Source organism: Clinocottus analis, unplaced genomic scaffold (genome assembly GCF_023055335.1).
Source record: "Clinocottus analis isolate CAN_PGR_092001 unplaced genomic scaffold, fCliAna1.0.p SCAF_76, whole genome shotgun sequence".
In the NCBI taxonomy this organism is placed as follows: Eukaryota; Metazoa; Chordata; class Actinopteri; order Perciformes; family Cottidae; genus Clinocottus; species Clinocottus analis.
The window spans coordinates 121,537-139,036 of record NW_027176236.1 but is presented as its reverse complement, the minus strand read 5'-3'; the positions used below and the strand labels follow the sequence as shown (position 1 = coordinate 139,036).

The 17,500-nt window shown below is 46.7% G+C and overlaps 3 protein-coding genes across 6 annotated transcripts in view; 2 read left to right on the top strand and 1 right to left on the bottom strand.

Annotated features, from left to right (window-relative positions):
* Positions 1-3,009: 3,009 nt before the first annotated feature.
* Positions 3,010-11,617, bottom strand: ids (iduronate 2-sulfatase). 2 transcript variants are annotated; one of them, XM_068567065.1, is made up of 13 exons: positions 11,422-11,617; positions 10,820-10,956; positions 10,560-10,737; positions 10,311-10,399; positions 9,763-9,963; positions 8,551-8,721; positions 8,336-8,462; positions 7,744-7,905; positions 7,304-7,410; positions 4,592-4,711; positions 4,243-4,353; positions 3,943-4,068; positions 3,010-3,868 (listed from the first exon to the last, which is right to left on the bottom strand). In XM_068567065.1, exons 1-13 carry the CDS (start codon positions 11,501-11,503, stop codon positions 3,788-3,790), a joined length of 1,692 nt encoding a protein of 563 aa, XP_068423166.1. In that variant the 5' UTR covers positions 11,504-11,617; the 3' UTR covers positions 3,010-3,787. The 2 variants fall into 2 exon arrangements, with proteins under 2 accessions (XP_068423166.1, XP_068423168.1); XM_068567067.1 differs by lacking the exon at positions 3,010-3,868 and having other exon boundaries at positions 3,994-4,068; positions 4,189-4,353.
* A 609-nt stretch (positions 11,618-12,226) lies between these two features.
* Positions 12,227-14,517, top strand: dcps (decapping enzyme, scavenger). The gene is made up of 6 exons (XM_068567068.1): positions 12,227-12,585; positions 12,919-13,069; positions 13,158-13,303; positions 13,393-13,506; positions 13,699-13,809; positions 14,025-14,517. Exons 1-6 carry the CDS (start codon positions 12,388-12,390, stop codon positions 14,289-14,291), a joined length of 987 nt encoding a protein of 328 aa, XP_068423169.1. The 5' UTR covers positions 12,227-12,387; the 3' UTR covers positions 14,292-14,517.
* Positions 14,518-14,643: 126 nt separating this feature from the next.
* Positions 14,644-17,500, top strand: part of zgc:66433 (uncharacterized protein LOC321250 homolog) — a 35,937-nt gene continuing 33,080 nt past the window's right edge. The window contains exons 1-2 of one of the 3 annotated variants that reach the window (XM_068567062.1): positions 14,644-14,900; positions 15,671-15,816. In XM_068567062.1, the coding sequence (XP_068423163.1) occupies positions 15,779-15,816 (38 nt within the window). In that variant the 5' untranslated portion in view covers positions 14,644-14,900; positions 15,671-15,778. Of the gene's footprint in view, positions 14,901-15,670; positions 15,817-17,500 lie in introns of those variants that run through there. The other 2 variants (XM_068567060.1, XM_068567061.1) reach the window with 2 other exon arrangements.

The following is a 17,500-nucleotide window of genomic DNA, read 5'->3' as shown; positions in this document are numbered from 1 at the left end:
GAATAGATCGTCACTGTGACGCTGCGCGTCCCGCAGCTTCCACACACGCCGACGCTACGCTGATGCTATGCTAAAGCTACACTGATGCTACGCTAAAGTTAAAGCTACTTTGTGCTACGCTCTCAGCCAATCACAGAGCTAACGAGTCACAAACTGAGCACTTCTCAAACTATTTACAATGATTCGTGATCCATTTCACGGCCAATAAGAGATAGATTTTTAGAAAATACATATTACGACTTATTTCATAGGATTATTTTCATGATTGTACTATGATATTTCCATGACTACTACTACAACGAATATTACTAAAATTACTGCCACTGCTAATACAACAACTATGACGGCAACTATAACTTCACTGCTACGACTCTTTTTGTTAATTTGTTTGGTTTCTCTCCCATTTGCTCTTTATTGTTATTTATTTGATTTTGATGTATTCATTGCCTTTGCGGTAGAATCAATTTTGTATTTAAGTTATGTATAACTATACTTTGCTTCTCTGTAAAACGTTGTTTCTAAAAGGTGCTATATAAAGTTATTATTAATATTAATACTGTACAAGTCAGGTTACCAGCTGCTAACGTCACTGGGTGTCCCCGTTAGCTTCCTGCAGTAGCTAGATAGCACCGCTGCTAGCTCTGCGCTAACTCCCTGTTAGCGGAGAGCTAGTGCAGCAGCAGCAGTGGGCGCTAGCAGCACGGCTAGCTGGCTACAGCGGGGACCCCCACAGACGGTAGTGGCAGCTTGTAACCCCCCCCCCCCCCCCCCCCCACACACACACACACACACACACACACAACTATAAATAATAAGATATAAACTATATACATTGTAAGCCTGATCTCAGGAGTTTAGATTACGACCCTTTTGCAGATTGCACCACTTACATTTTTATGAATATTACCAGTATTTTGACCGGCAGTGAAAGGCTGATTGTGTATATTCTCTCTTTGTTTTGTCGACATCGCTACATAAACACTAAACTACCAAAAAGGAGATTCACGTTCAGAATGGAAGAAAAAAACAAGAAATGTTGCTTTAAATTTCAACACGTGAGTCTTAACTCCAGCAGTTTGGGACCCGTGAGCCAACACATGCCATCCCAGAATCACAGACAATGCAATGAAAAAAGAGATAATTCATTTGTTTTTAATTAAATTCTCCGAGCCTGCAATGTCTATAATTGTCCATGACATTTGAGTGAACATGCATCCCCTCAGTAAAGGTTCCCTCACCGGCGGCTGGTTACAGCCGCTCGGCTTCATTTAAGGAACCAATTCCTCCTCCTCCTCCTCCTCCTCCTCCTCCTCCTCCTCCTCCTCCTCCTCCTCCTCCTCCTCCTCCTCCTCCTCCTCCTCCTCCTCCTCCTCCTCCTCCTCCTCCTCCTCCTCCTCCTCCTCCTCCTCCTCCTCCTCCTCCTCCTCCTCCTCCTCCTCCTCCTCCTCCTCCTCCTCCTCCTCCTCCTCCTCCTCCTCCTCCTCCTCCTCCTCCTCCTCCTCCTCCTCCTCCTCCTCCTCCTCCTCCTCCTCCTCCTCCTCCTCCTCCTCCTCCTCCTCCTCCTCCTCCTCCTCCTCCTCCTCCTCCTCCTCCTCCTCCTCCTCCAATGTTTACACCCCTCAGGGGTCAAAGGTCAGACTTCCCATGTGACAGTACACACCTCCACAGGTAGGTGGATGGACGGAGGCGCCGGCCTGCTGTCATTTCCTCCACAACAGGCCTCTGGAGCGACGCAAACAGCGGCCGGATAAAAAAAAAACACTGCGAGCAGCTTTAGCGGCTTCAAAAAGGGAAGAAGAGAAAAGAAAAGAGGAGAGAAGAAGAGAAGAGAGAAAAGAAGAGGAGAGAGAAAAGAAGAGGAAGCCACCAAAAAGGCTGTTGAAGTGGTTTCAGAGTATTTTCTCGGAGTTTTGCTTTTCACAAGAAATTCTCAAGTCCTCGGGAGGCAGACGGTCTCTCATGTCCCCACTCTGTGGAGACTCATGTACACACACACACACACACACACACACACACACACACACACACACACACACACACACGCAGAGCTCAGCGTTTTTAAAAACACTCTAAAGTAATGGTTCATGTCAGCAACGTTAACAGAAAGGCAGCGTGAAGACGAGCCGTGATGCGATTACAGCGCATGAACATAATGACACACGATGAGACAGACAGGGAGGGGGAGCAGGAGGAGGAAGAGGAGGCGCAGGAGGAGGCGCAGTAAGATGGAGTGAGAAGAAGAGGGCAGAGGAACAGCAGGTAAACACTAATGTAATTGCCATGAGATGAATCCGATAGCGGTCAGAGATCACCGCTCCTGATGATAAATATTGATCTGATAAAACCACCGAGGCTGAAATATGGACCGACCTCACCGGAGGAGGAAGAGGAGGAAGAGGAGCTGCACTCAGTCAGGCCCACGCGGAGAAGACGACTGCCAGGGGGTATGAAGCACACACAATTATTTATAGATCATATCTTAATATGTCGTCATATCTCATGCATATCTATTTTATGCTCTATATTTTTGAATTGTAATACATAGGTGGAGGCAAGTGTTCCCTCTAGTCTTTGGGAAACTTTTGGCCGTTTCAGTCGCTGCATCACCGCCCAGAAATTGAAAACTGTAAAAAAATAAACTTAAAAAAAACTGAAATGAGACTGAATTCATTCTACGTTTCAAAACGTAATCGGAGCTTTTAACCCGACGGATCGACTCAGCGGAGTCACGCTCACCTCAGGAAGCGCTCAGCTCGGGTTCGCAAAGCATTCTGGGAAACAAAATGAAATAAAAAGACAGAGAAAACAGAGCGGACAGGAGAGTCTGCTCTCTGCAGCGCTACACAACTTCTACACAACTCCTGGGAGCGCAACACAGAGGAGGGGTGTGTAGGTGTGTGTGTGTGTGTGTGTGTGTGTGTGTGTGTGTGTGTGTTTGCAGACTGGGCTTATTCTGCAGGACAAACTGAAACAAACAACTTTCACTGCAAAAATAGTTTATTTCCTAAATCAAAGTTATGGATCCGATAAATCTGAACAGCTGGTCTTGGCTGCAGATGTGAGTCATTCTCCGTCAGAAAGCTGCAGCTCTGCTCCTCTGAGGATGAGCTCGTCTCTTTTGTTGGTTCGTCTGGACGGACTCGAATCCACCGCTCACGTCCGGCGCTAAAGGACTCTGCTAAGCTAAGCTAACGCAGCGCGGTCAGCCGCGAGGGGGGGAAGTCCTTTTAAAAAAAAGAAAAGCGAGCTAATTCAATAATCCTGCATCTGACATGCGATCCATGCCGATTACATGAATCATCTGCGTCTCATTAGCATGAAGCTAGCGTAGCTATAATAGAAGTTGACAGACCGAGTCCCGGCAATGCGTTGCTGGACCTGAAGCTAGTGGAGGGGGGGGGGAGGGGGTCCACAATTCATTCTGGGTCCACAAATTGATCCGAACCGACTGTTTACATGGAGGCAAACAGAAGTGTCAGATTGTTCAAGGCTGCAGTCTTTTGGTTAAAGGAACTTCTTTCTGGGTCAGCTGCTCAGCATTAAGGTTTTAAAGAAATCCTTTAACTTCGCGAGTTGATTTTCTTCCAACGACTCGGCAAAAGAGACCACGTCTTCACTTTGCTCGTGTGTTGAATCCAATGAGTTCTCTTCACGAGGATCACGAGCCTGGAAGAGGAATCGTGCCGCCACGTCGCGCTAAAAGCAGGTGAAGAAGTTCTGGAGGCGTCCTCGTCCTCGGTCCCTTTTACTCGTCTCCATCCGTCCGTCGTGGGTTTTATTCCCGTCATCACGCCTGCACTCGGCTCCTTTTCCTCCCCGCTGAGAGGTAGAAGAGCTGCTGCCTCATTCTCATCTGCACGCTCTCGGTCTGGAAACAAGAAGTCAGACAAATGGATGACGTACGAAATCAAGTATTTCCAAATATTTATTGCTCAATCTCACCCGAGGCAGGCTCGCCATCTTCCCCGTCATCGCGTCGATGCCGAAGTCGTGGTAGACGTTGCGGTCCTCGCCGGGGTCGTCCGCCAGCATGTACAGCTCCCCGCCGTGGACGTCCGATACGTTCACCTGGAGCGAGGAAGCAGGGGGATGATGGGAAATGTAGTCTGCTGCTGCTCATGGAACACGTCTCCAAACATGACGTGCCAGACGAAGACGGACAGATTAATCACTCAATCCATCACTCACGCTGGAGCTGGAGAGTCACTCAGGAGTGTAATGGAGAGACAGACGTGTGATAACCTGAAAGCTTTTAGGGTTGAACCCCAGCCAGAGCGTGTATCTGTAGTCCCAGCAGCGCAGAGAGTAGCCCATGACCGTGATGTCTTTAAGGTCCGGGAGGTCAGAGTTCTCCTGAAAAAATAAAACATTGAACAATAAAAGCATCAAACGTAGAAAACCTTTCCCGACGCCGAGCCGCCAACAGAGATCGACCCGAGACCTCAGCGAGGTCAGAGGTCGACTTCCACGACCTTCACTGATGTGAACATGTTACGACGAGTCGTCTAAATCCATTTCATCAGAAGTAGCGACACGCTCACTGAGCGTCACCTCCAGGCGGCTGCTGGAGGTGACGCTCCTCGCTGCGTACCTGCGGCGTGTCGGCGGGTCGAGGGTACTGGCTGAAGGAAAGAGCTTCTGCGCTCCTGCGCTCTTTGCCCCGGTGGAGGAAGGCGGCCGCCAGACTGTTCCCCTCCGTGCACAACTCCACCTGAACGCCGGGAGGGAAAGACACGTCAGAGTCCAGGACGCCGCCTTGTTCACGCGGCGTTTGTGGACGTTGACACGAGGTCCGAATGAAAGCTGAAGATTCTCCTGTTGCGGTGTGTGAGAAACGTGAAAACCTGGTTTCAACTAAAAGACCGAAAAGGTCGCAGACGTCCGACGAGTCCGTCAGCGCAGAGACCGGAGGAAGGTTGACCCTGTAAGTAAGAACGAGGCCGAAGGTCTGCAGCCAGCCAGGCCGGAGGTCTGCAGCCAGCCAGGCCGCGAGGTCTGCAGCCAGCCAGGCCGCGAGGTCTGCAGCCAGCGAGGCCGCGAGGTCTGCAGCCAGCCAGGCCGCGAGGTCTGCAGCCAGCCAGGCCGGAGGTCTGCAGCCAGCCAGGCCGGAGGTCTGCAGCCAGCCAGGCCGGAGGTCTGCAGCCAGCCAGGCCGGAGGTCTGCAGCCAGCCAGGCCGGAGGTCTGCAGCCAGCCAGGCCGGAGGTCTGCAGCCAGCCAGGCCGGAGGTCTGCAGCCAGCCAGGCCGGAGGTCTGCAGCCAGCCAGGCCGGAGGTCTGCAGCCAGCCAGGCCGGAGGTCTGCAGCCAGCGAGGCTGTGAGGCCAATGCATCGCTTAAAGCGTCCCATGGAGACACAATTACAGCTGAAATGTAAACAGATACATGGACTACAAGTTGGATATTAAAGTCGTGCTCGACGTCTCTGGCTTCTAAAATGATCAGATAAAACTACATAAGAAAAACAAAATGCTAATGTAGCTGCAAACTTTTGAATTATTTGTCACATAACCCAAACAATCTGAAATAATCAATGACCTTCTAAAAAAACAGGACTAGAACGTGATGTTTAGCAGGTTCTCCGGTTCCTCCACGTGACATGAACACGACGACAACATGAACACAACGACAACAACATGAACACAACGACAACATGAACACAACGACAACATGAACACGTCTCAATATGGAAACAGGAGCCTGACCTCACGGGTCTGTGCTGGCATGAATTCATGTTCGACTATTAACTGACAACTGTTGCATGGTTGTTGTTTTGTTTTTATGTATTTTTTAGGACTGGGCAGGGTTGAAAAAAATTTATCGCGATTAATCTCATGATTTTTCTGCAATTAATCTCATGCGCCAAATTCAACAATGAAGTAGAAACTAGTGCATTGCAGCTTTTATTTTAAAGTAATGTTATCAGAACAATATAACAGCACTCTGGAGCAACAAGTTAACATGCATACATATATAGTTTATACATCTGTTTTATTTATTATGAACAGGTACTGTTCAGTAGTAAGGGTCCCTGTGAGGGACAAACCACTCCTTCTTTGGTCCATGTTCAGTAGTAAGGGTCCCTGTGAGGGACAAACCACTCCTTCTTTGGTCCATGTTCAGTAGTAAGGGTCCCTGTGAGGGACAAACCACTCCTTCTTTGGTCCATGTTCAGTAGTAAGGGTCCCTGTGAGGGACAAACCACTCCTTCTTTGGTCCATGTTCAGTAGTAAGGGTCCCTGTGAGGGACAAACCACTCCTTCTTTGGTCCATGTTCAGTAGTAAGGGTCCCTGTGAGGGACAAACCACTCCTTCTTTGGTCCATGTTCAGTAGTAAGGGTCCCTGTGAGGGACAAACCACTCCTTCTTTGGTCCATGTTCAGTAGTAAGGGTCCCTGTGAGGGACAAACCACTCCTTCTTTGGTCCATGTTCAGTAGTAAGGGTCCCTGTGAGGGACAAACCACTCCTTCTTTGGTCCATGTTCAGTAGTAAGGGTCCCTGTGAGGGACAAACCACTCCTTCTTTGGTCCATGTTCAGTAGTAAGGGTCCCTGTGAGGGACAAACCACTCCTTCTTTGGTCCATGTTCAGTCTGTTTCTTACCTTAAAGATGTTAAAGACCAGCAGTTGATTCACTTTATACAAAAGCAATAAGTGCTTTTCTTGTTTTCAGGTCAGTTTTTCTTCCTCGTTGGTAAAAGTCTGTGTAGTCTTGAACAAGTGACCTGACGTCTGGTTGAAGAGGTGGAGGTGTGGAGGACAGGTATCAGCAGCAGCTTTGAGCATTAATGTTCAGTCCTCTGAGCTGCAGCTGACGCTTGTGAAGCTTTGAGAGGCGACTCGCTCGCGTGGTGCTCGTTGAGGACAGAAACTACAGAACAACACGAGCTTTCACGTCGGGCTCAAGTCGGCAGATAGTCCGATAATAATACGGAAGCAAGTTATCGCCCTCAAAGTAAAAGCCCCAATTTCTTTTTTTTAAATGAATGAATGCAGTTAACGCATGATCAAATAATTAACACCATTAATTGATTGAAAAGTTTACGCGATATTAACGCGTTAACTTGCCCAGAGCTAACTTTTTTTTTACTTATTTACCTGCATGTTTTTGTTGTTTTTGTGTGTCTGTTTCTTTCCTTGTGGCGTCTTGGCCAGACGCATGGATAGTTATTGTATCCCTTCTTACCTTTGAGTGGCGTATGTTTTTGTTGTTGTAGGAATGCCTAAATAAAATATCAAGTATACTTTTTTTTTTTTAAAAACATCTTTTCATGAGCATAGCTTTAGCGTCGTTAGCTCGAGCTAACCTGGAAAGAGTGGTCAGGGCAAGCTTTGGGTTTTTTGAGGCCGGCCAGGTAGGAGACGGTGGGAAAAACATCCAGCAGCTCCACCACGTTCCTCACGACGCGGCGACCTGGAGGAGAAGAAGAGAAGCCGGCCAATTAGAGGAAGTCTCACACACCCGCTGACAGAGAATTAGCCGAGATATCCTCTAAATATCACTCGACGCCCTGCTCTTGAATTGCATCACCGTTGCACAGAGGCAAAAAGAATATATATATCAAAGTGATTCCCAGTCTAAATACTTCCGGGAGCTTTCTGCGTAATTCAAAGACCTCCTTTAAGTGTAGTCGGCAGCGTCGCATGTTTTATATGAGGAAAAGGGAGCAAAAAGATTTCAACATGATGACACAAAAGAAAAGTGTCTAAGTTACTCAGTGCGTCGTCGTCGGTGAAGAGGCCTTACTCTTGAAGACGAGCCCCGGCTGGCGCAGGACATCAATGAAGGGGAAGCTGGACTCTCGGCGGGCGGCGGTGACCCCGGGAACGTAGAAGATGAGCGGGACGCGCGTCGCAACGTCAAAATTTGAATATTTCGCCCATTCGCCGTGTTCTCCTAATGACCAGCCTGCAACCAGAGAGACAGATCAGGAAGAGTTCACAGAGAGCGACCAGAGGAATACACCCAGCGGGGAAATGAAATCTACGTTTTTTAAGATGGACTCCAAGTCATCTAGTGTTTTTTGAAAATGGTATTTGATTGAGCTTTACTGGGCTTAAATCAAAAACAGTCATGGGAAGGATTCACTCCGGTGTCCTCCACTGAAGGAGACATTAGAAGAAATTGAGTTTCCAAGTCACAAAGTTGAGGAAGAAAAAAAAGATTTTTGGGATACGGCTCGTCGTGTAATGAACAAAACGCTGTGACAACACTGCCCTCTGGTGGCGGCCGGCACAACCACATGTCTGCAACAGCTTCATAACAAGAACTACTTCCTAAATAAAGTTCTCATAGAGCCTGACGTCAGACAAACGCTACGTGTTGGTGCAGCGCTCACCGTGGTCCGAGGCGAACACCACCAGCGTGCTGCTGGTCAGCCGCAGCGCGTCGAGCGCGGCGAGCAGCCGCCCGACCTGGGCGTCCAGGTAAGACACGGCGGCGTAGTAGTGCTGCCGGATGCGCCGCTGGAAGACATGAAAGCGCTAACGTAGTAGCAACGCCGGAGAGAGATGAATGAATATAAAAGGTTTTTCTCAGGGTGTCGGTTACTACCTGGAAGTCTTTGGGGATCGGCCCGTAGGGGAAGCTGATGTTGAGCTTCTGGACGTCGTCTCTGCTCCTCACGTCCGTCCAGGGGTTGTAGGCCACGGGCGGAAGCAGAGGAGGGACGTCGGGGTCCGGGGCCAGAGCCATTTGTTCAACGGGATATAGACTCAGGTACTCCTGGAACGCACCAAAAACACATTAAACAATGCAACACATAAGTGGAGACTCATCTGATCCGCTTCCCACTGGACCGTCAGCTCTTGTTTGATGACGATACTCTCACTACAGACCGGTTTGTAATCTGGTGGTGGTGTCCGCGTGTGCAGACAACACGGGGTTAATCCAGCGCGGCATACATCACGGGCCGACAGACGGCGTGACCTGTCTCCCTCTTTTCAATCCCTCAACTCGCCGTCTGTAAGGAAACTTCTTCGTCTTCTGCTCTCGTCTCTGCTCCCATTCACCTTCCACTTCATCACACTGCCGTCCTTCATGCCAAATGGAGCCTCCCATATATCTAGCTCAGTCCTCATTAAAGCACATGCACGGCCTCCTGCAGGATGCACGAGTACCAACAAACAGCTTCTTAAAAAGGACTTGAGAGAGTGAACTATTTTTTTACTAATGGATTGTGTGTATGAAAACGCTTGCATAATAATAGTTTAATTGAAATAGCGCTTTTCTGGATACTCAAAGACGCTGAACGCAGGAATTATTCACACCGTGAAGAGGAGCCGCCATGCAAGGTAAAACATCAGGACCAACTTTCATACACCGCAGTCACAGCTACGGGAAACATTTTAGGGTTCAGCGTCTCTTAGTTCCTCCTGAAGGACATTTGACCTTCAGTCCTTGGGTTTGACATTGAGCTTAGACAGAGGAGACGTCAGGATAACGCAGGTGGGTCCGTACACACGATTCAGCCGATAAACACAAAGTTTAAGGTCATTTAGAAAATGCCAATTACATAATTTGTCACACGTTTATTATTCATGTGTGTAATGCAGCTAAACAAAATGTGATTAGAAAAAACTGTTTTTGTGAAGATGTTGGAGTATTTTATGCTATTTTATAAAAGTAATACCAGATTGTCGTCATTTCTGCAACGCGAGAAGCTCATCGAGTTGACGAACAGGATAACCGTTGATCTAACAGGTTTGTGCAAATTAAAAGGCCCGCAGTTTGTTAGTTTTCAAACACACACTTAGAGTCCCGTACCTGAGGTATCCTGAAGGGAATGTGTGGTTTGTGGAAGCCCACGGCCAAGAAGAAAGGCGCGCCGTCGTGGGCCCGGCTCTTCAGCACCCTCACGGCCTCCTCGCTGCTCTCCAGGTCGGGGAGGGTTCGACCGGGCTGCTCCGCCACGTCCACCGCACACAGCAAGTTGGCGTGCAGGTTACCGTCCTCTCCTTTGCACACCTGTGGGGTTGCTGGCGTCATCAAGTTCATGCAGAGTTCCTCTTACAGTCCAAGGATATGCAGGTTATGTCGGGTGCTGAGGCGTCTTTGTTAAGCAATTGTATTTATTTACAATTTACGAGGAATTAAGACATGACTTTAAAAGTATTTTACAAAGAAAACACATTTAAAAGTAAACTTAGTTGCTTCTTAAAAAGCAGAAAACATGGAGATTATTTTTTAACTTGATAACAGGAGCATGGTGTAACGTGAACAAAGCTCTTCAGTATCTTTATGTTCTCATAAGAAAATAATGGCGGACGAAAAAACATGTGATTCTCCCGTATGTGTGCGAGAGATACTTTTACCTTTTCTTTCTCATATCTAAATGAGGGCGGGTGGTAGACGGGGCTGGACCAGCTGTAGGGATAGTCATCAGAGTGGTTGGAGGGAATACCTAAAGAAAGAAAGTACTGTTACGTCTGTACAACTGGAGAGACAACAAAAAGTTTGACTTTTTTCTGAGTAAACGAGTCATGCATAGCTGGTTCTGCTTTTTACCGCAGTGTCAGCACACACTTGAATTTCCTTTAAAAGATGATTGGAATGAATCTCACCCGGGTGGAATATCTTGCCCACAGACGTGGTGATGTACCCTTTAGACTTAAAGTGCTGCGGCAGCGTGCTGTAGTTCCCAGCGTGGGTTCTCCAGTAGGAGTTGAAGTCGTAGAGCCTGGTGGTGTCCGGTCTGCGACTGGTCAACATGGACGTCCGGCTGGGAGCGCACACGGCTTGCTGAGGGGGAGGACACCACACCTTTAAAGTTTCCCAATGAGCTCATGATATAAATCACACAACACGTACAGCGCCAGCTGACCTGTGCAAAAGCGTTGAGGAACACCTGGCTTCTGGACGCCAGCTGGTCGATGTTTGGAGACTTTGCCACCGAGTCCCCGTAGCAGCCCAATGACGTCCGCAAGTCATCCGCCATGATGAAAAGGACATTTCTCTTCACTGGAAGAAAGCAAACATTTAATTCATTTTTTGTTATTCAACTTTTAAATTGACCTGTGAAGTAAAGTTGCCACATTGCTGCAAAGGAAAGCTTCATATCAGTTTATAGGCTGGTCCCTAAACTATACCTAGGTGTTAAACAGCAACACTCATAACCAGCTGACATGAAGCTGAGCAGCTGATCCTGATGCATCAGAGATAAAGAGACAAAAAGATAAAAGCGGAAGAAAAACGTGCAACTTTTAAACTCAATAAGCCCAACAAGTAACTAAACCTTACAAACAAAAACACCATTCAGCGAGCAAATTGAATTAATTAGCGTCAGTTAACTGCAGCTACAGCCACCAAGTACACGTAATAAGGACTCATTAACCGCTAATGTGAGCTAATTACTGAGATGTTCAGAGGAGCCGAGCGTGTCTCAATATACAATAAATCCACAAGACGAAATAAAGACTTCGTTACCTTTATGGTGTCTTCTCCTCGCGACAACAGGAAGTGTGTGAAGACCCAGGAGGAGGAGACACAGTCGGAGACATGTGTACATTTTGATTTGGCAGAGAAGACTAACGACACTTCAGATAAAGTTTACTTTTGTCTCTCGTGTCTCCTCAGCAGCTTCTTCTGCGCTCCTCCTCGCGGTCAGGTAGCCAAACAAATGAGCGTGCCTTTGCCGTATTTTAAATAACTTCCTTTAAATAACTTCCTGGTTATCGCTCCGCCCCCCAGTGAAATGTTTTCATTGGTCCAATCAGCAGTCGCCCCGCCCCACAACGCTAATCATATTAGTTCAATGATGTGTCAATCATCTTTAACTCCAGGTGTGTATTTTTTACGGACCGAGGCATAGACGATCTTTGGCCACAAAGGCAGCAACATACAAATGATGACGGACAACGCAGTCAAACGGGGAACGGAAACTGTTGGACCCGATGAAATATCGGAACTTAGACTTAACGATGTTACTAATATTTTGTCTATTGTTGATATTGGTGGAAGAAACGCCTCAAAAACAAAGTACATTATAACATTGCTGATGTTGACATGTATTGCAGGGCTGTTGTAATGTTAATATTTCCATTAAATATTTTTACAATAGGGAGTAAAGCTTAATTTATAGTATTTGGAGTTGGAGCTCATCAATATTGAAGAGCAAATGCTTATATTGCAAATGTTGTAGCGAAGGCGTCTTCGTCCCACATATAGACGATCTTTGGCGAAGAAGAAGAAGAAGAAGAAGAAGAAGAAGAAGAAGGAGAAGGAGAAGAAGAAGAAGAAGAAGAAGAAGAAGAAGAAGAAGAAGGAGAAGAAGGAGAAGAAGAAGAAGAAGAATTCTGACCCACACTCCATACCAGATGGTGGCGGTAATGCACCTAACCCTACACCGAACAGTTGTTTGTCAACCGCCAATAAACCAAGAAGGAGAAGAAGATGGCGCCCAAACGGAGAACGGACAGCGTTGGATCCGATAAATTATCTCAGATAGCCAAGAAGGCGAAAACTGACAATGAGAATGGCGACGGAGCAGTTACAAAGGATCCTGAATCTGAAAATATTCTGTCCGAGTTTAAAATGACGACCGTTTTGCGTGATTCTGCCCGGGAGAAGACAGTCTTCGTGCACGGAAAGGTAACCGGAATGTTGTTGTTAGCTGTAAAAAAAGTGGTTTAGCTCACTAACTCTAGCTTCGGTCGTGCTATTGAGAGCAATTGTTGGTAACTTAAGAGTGACAGCGTTTAATTGTATTAATTCTAAGGCCTGAGTAGTTTCGTGAAGCAGCGATGGAACCATTGACTTCCGGTTCGGTATTTCAAAATAATAGTCCGCGTGATATTGCCTTTTTTTGTAAGGCTGGATTTCATAGCGAGTGTGACAACGCGTGAATGGCTGGTTTGCATTAATTCCATCATGAGGGCATAACAAGCCTCATTATTAGCTAATTGAAAAGGTTGTCATCACCAGCTCGGCGATCAGGATGCTGTGGTCATCCTGGAGAAGACTCCCATCAGAGAGGACGCCCTGGCTGAGCTCTTCACTGGCTCCAAGCTGAAGCTGGAGATGAAGAACGACATCTACAGCACGTATCGGTTGCAGCCTCCACCTCAACAGAATGGTACGTATGAACAAGACTAAATGATGAACTGACTGATGGTATCTGCTCGGCCAAAGTTTGATGGCTTGTGTTGTTTCTGTTTCTGCAGCGATTAAAGCCACGGTCGTGTGTCCGGCCACAGAGAAACATGTCAAGAAATACCAGCGACAGGAGAGTTCCCTTGTGAAAGAGACGGGGGAGGACTACAAGTCCATCACTCTGCCCTACATTGAGAAGCAGAGTTTCAGCGTGCAGGTCGGTATCCTGAAATCACGCGCCTGCATTGGCATCGTAATGCATCCATCTGAGTATACAACATTAACATGACGATTGACCTCCTCTAGTGGGTCCACAACATCCTGGAGAAGAAGGCGGAGGCTGAGAGGATAGTCTATGAAGACCCGGACCCAGAGCTTGGCTTTGTCCTCCTCCCAGATTTCAAATGGGACCAGAAACAGGTGAGCTGACACCAATGCTGGACCACAGGCGGTAACCAAAAAAAGACACTTGCACTCTCAGGACAGCATCCTTTTCTCCTTACGTGAGAAATAACGTTCCCTCAAACTGTGTGTGATGCTGAGCAGCTGCATGTTTCCTTGCTGAGCATCAACGGACTACGCAGTTTAACAACGTCTGTCTTCTTCTGTCAGATTGACGATTTGTACCTGATTGCCATCGTACGTCAGAGAGACATCAAGAGTCTCAGAGACCTGACGTCGAAGCATCTACCGCTGCTGCAGAACATCTTCCAGAAAGGAAAGGTGAGGGGAAAAACCAAAAAGCAGCCACGTCCTCTTCTTCCAGTTGTCGTCATTAATGTGACCTCATATTTAAGTCGTTGTCTTCAACCAATTAGGCTCTCTATTTTCGAGCGCTGAGTCGGGACAAAGCTCTTAATGATTGGAGGCAGCAGTGGATATATTCATGATGTCAAACATGCAGAAAGTCTGACGCCGCCCCTTCTCTCGTGGTTTAGGAGACCATCCTGCAGCGCTACGGCCTTGCGGCCAGTCAGCTGAGAGTCTACCTGCACTACCAGCCGTCCTACTACCACCTCCACGTCCACTTCAACAAGCTGGGCTACGAGGTGCCGGGCTGTGGCGTGGAGCGGGCCCACCTCCTCGCGGACGTCATCCAAAACCTCGAGGCCGACCCTGAGTACTACAAAACGCGGACCTTGTACTTCCCCCTGAGGGCGGACCACGGCCTGCTCGGCCAGTTCACGGAGGCGGGCAGGCTGTGACTCTTCCTGACGGGCATTTGTTCCACCCCGTTAGTAGATTCTCATCCACACTGTGGTCTATGGAGGAGCTTTTTTTTTGTATTTCATACATGTTTTTTTTATTGTGCAACGATCTTCATGTTCCTGACGAGTCAACAAGCAGCTAAAGGGCTTCTCTGTCAGTCTCTGTTTTAAATGTTTTCTACATGTTAACTGATGACTAAATTAAAGAGTTTTTTCTTTTCTACTCCGCCTTCATCTTGTCACTTGTTTTGTGATATTGAAGACAGGAAGTCAACGCTTGCTTTTAATCACATGTCCTTGTGGTGCTTTTTTTTTATGGAGCACCTTTCAAACGCTGAGGCGATTTTAACCACCCATTTGATGTCAAAAATAATGTAGCGCTACATGAACTCCACCACAACACTAGATGGCAGCAATAATCCCAAAAGAGTTCAACTTTTCCAGTGAAACTTAACTCAAAAACAAACTCCAGTCTCAGTAACTCAGTAGGCTTCCCCTTTGTTTACCCTTTTTCACCACTAAAAGAGAACAAATGGCGTTTTCTTAATCTTGCAGGTCACGTCATCACGAGGCCGGCACTCGACCAATCGACTATATTTAACCCGAGTAAGTTTGCAAACATTTGGAGCTCAAGTACTATGTTTAGTTGGATCAACACACTGTCAGAGCTTCCAGGTTCAACTGAAGTCTCCTCCAGGGGAGTTGACGGGTGATTCAGTGTTGAAGCGAATCACCGGCGAGCTGCTTTAGAGGCCAGAGGTTTGTTTACTGTCCAGGCAGAGAGGCGTTCAGTTGTTTGGTATTAAGGACTTTTTTTGCAGCATGCATCTTTTTTTTATTTTTTTTATCTCATCAGACGTCAGTTGGCCTGATGCTCTGCTTTGTGCTTAAGTTGCATTCAAGTGTTGCCCGTAAAAACGTGAACTAATTAACAAGACCCAAACCTGTCAGAAAATAAGAGACTCGTCATATCTAATCAGGCAGCTGGTCAGGGACCCTTTAGTGGTCTGTTGATCTAACGAGCTGCAACCTCGTCACGGTTCAAGTTGATTTAGATTGTCGAGAGAAGTTGTGTATGTTCCAGGTTTACAAAATAAAAAAATATGTTTTAATTTGAGTGAATCTCTCACGTTGTATGCATGATAAATACACATTACAGTTCAATCTGCATTGTATTAGTTCAGTGTCACGACTGAACCAGTACACTGCTGATAAATAGAATATTATAAACACCAGATGAAACACTATTACACTTGTCACAAACTCTACATTCAAATAATTTCGTCCCATAAAGTGATTTAAACACAAGCTATGTATCTTTAATCTACTCGTACTTTTCTTCACATTGTTTGTATTTGCTCTTTTAATATGCGCAGGTCGCGGTAGGATTGTGGCTTTTCCGAGCCGCTTGTGAACGCAGCACCGTGGAGCCGAGGAGGCAGAGCAGGGACCAGTAATCTGATCCCTCCAGTCCACCAGCAGCGATGTCCTGGTTCCAGTCCCTGAGACCGTCTGAGGCCGAGTGAGTACCCCGCGTGCACGGGCCAGCTGTGTGTGTGTGTGTGTGTGTGCGTGTGTGTGTGTGTGTGTGTGTGAAAGAGTTATTATTGGGCTGAACGGGAGTTATGACGTTTGATCGATACATGTGGTTGATATCGAGTTCGGATGCTTTTTTTCTTTTCTTTTGTGCTTCGGCTGAAGTTGTTGTTGTTGTTGTTGTTGTTGTTGTTGTTGTTGTTGTTGTTGGAGGAGGAGCAGGAGGAGGAGGAGGAGGAGGAGGAGGAGGAGGAGTGTGTGTGTGTTTGGCTCGCGCTTACTGGGAACACTGGGGCGATGTCGGTGGGCTGCTAATTATTCAGAAGAGTTCTTGACGAGTTTTTATTTTAAAGGGCTTTTATTTGTTTCTACACATCATGTGATATTCTAACTTTATTAACTTTTCTTTTTTTAAATGTATACACTTGCAGATTATCTTCACTTTTTCTTTCATACAGTTTTCACCTCAAACGCACTGTGACGTAGAGGGCATGCTCCTTGTCTGTTTGCGCATGCTTGTCCTAATAAGTGTTTAATTGAATATCCAGCCATGTACCAAAATGTCCCCATAACTTTTATTATTCATATAATTATTATAGACTTTAATTTGAAGTCGTTTTCCTCCCTTTTCTTTACTGTCAGCCATTCTGTAATACTGTGAGATAACACACACACTGCGTGTGTGTGTGAGCTCAGTGTTTGGCAGCAGCAGGTCAAGGACGGGCCAGATTAAACAGTTATATTTCAGTGTGTGGGAACCTCTGTAATCCTGAACATTCAGAATAGAGTCCTGTTGTGTGGCAGATGAAAGCTCCTCGATCTGCTGCTCTGATCCTCATGAGCACTGCCCCGGACCCATGCCGTCAGACCACCGGTAATCTGACTGTGTGTGTGTGTGTGTGTGTGTGTGTGTGTGTGTGTGTGTGTCAACTGTCACAGCCGTTCTGATTGGAGGGCTGGTCACTGAACGAGCCCTCAGAGGTTTTTACAGACGTCCTGTTGACTGTTCCTGTCTGAGAGGAAATGACATCGTGATAACACACTCATACACACTGATACACACTGATACACACTCATACACACTCATACACACTGATACACACTCATACACACTGATACACACTGATACACACTCATACACACTCATACACACTGATACACACTGATACACACTCATACACACTGATACACACTGATACACACTGATACACACTCATACACACTCATACACACTGATACACACTCATACACACTCATACACACTCATACACACTGATACACACTCATACACACTCATACACACTCATACACACTCATACACACTGATACACACTCATACACACTGATACACACTGATACACACTCATACACACTCATACACACTGATACACACTCATACACACTCATACACACTGATACACACTCATACACACTCATACACACTGATACACACTCATACACACTCATACACACTCATACACACTGATACACACTGATACACACTGATACACACTGATACACACTCATACACACTCATACACACTCATACACACTCATACACACTCATACACACTGATACACACTCATACACACTGATACTAATACACACTTATACACACTGATACTAATACACACTTATACACACTGATACTAATACACACTTATACACA

Coding starts and splice junctions, on each gene's coding strand:
- ids (XM_068567065.1), bottom strand. CDS start 11,503: ATGTACACATGTCTCCGACTGTGTCTCCTCCTCCTGGGTCTTCACACA. Junction 8,722..9,762: donor TTCCCTTCAGGATACCTCAG/GTACGGGACTCT, acceptor GGTGCGTTCCAG/GAGTACCTGAGTCTATATCC. Junction 3,869..3,942: donor AGATGGCGAGCCTGCCTCGG/GTGAGATTGAGC, acceptor TCTTGTTTCCAG/ACCGAGAGCGTGCAGATGAG.
- dcps (XM_068567068.1), top strand. CDS start 12,388: ATGGCGCCCAAACGGAGAACGGACAGCGTTGGATCCGATAAATTATCT. Junction 12,586..12,918: donor CAGTCTTCGTGCACGGAAAG/GTAACCGGAATG, acceptor TGTCATCACCAG/CTCGGCGATCAGGATGCTGT. Junction 13,304..13,392: donor AGCAGAGTTTCAGCGTGCAG/GTCGGTATCCTG, acceptor GACCTCCTCTAG/TGGGTCCACAACATCCTGGA.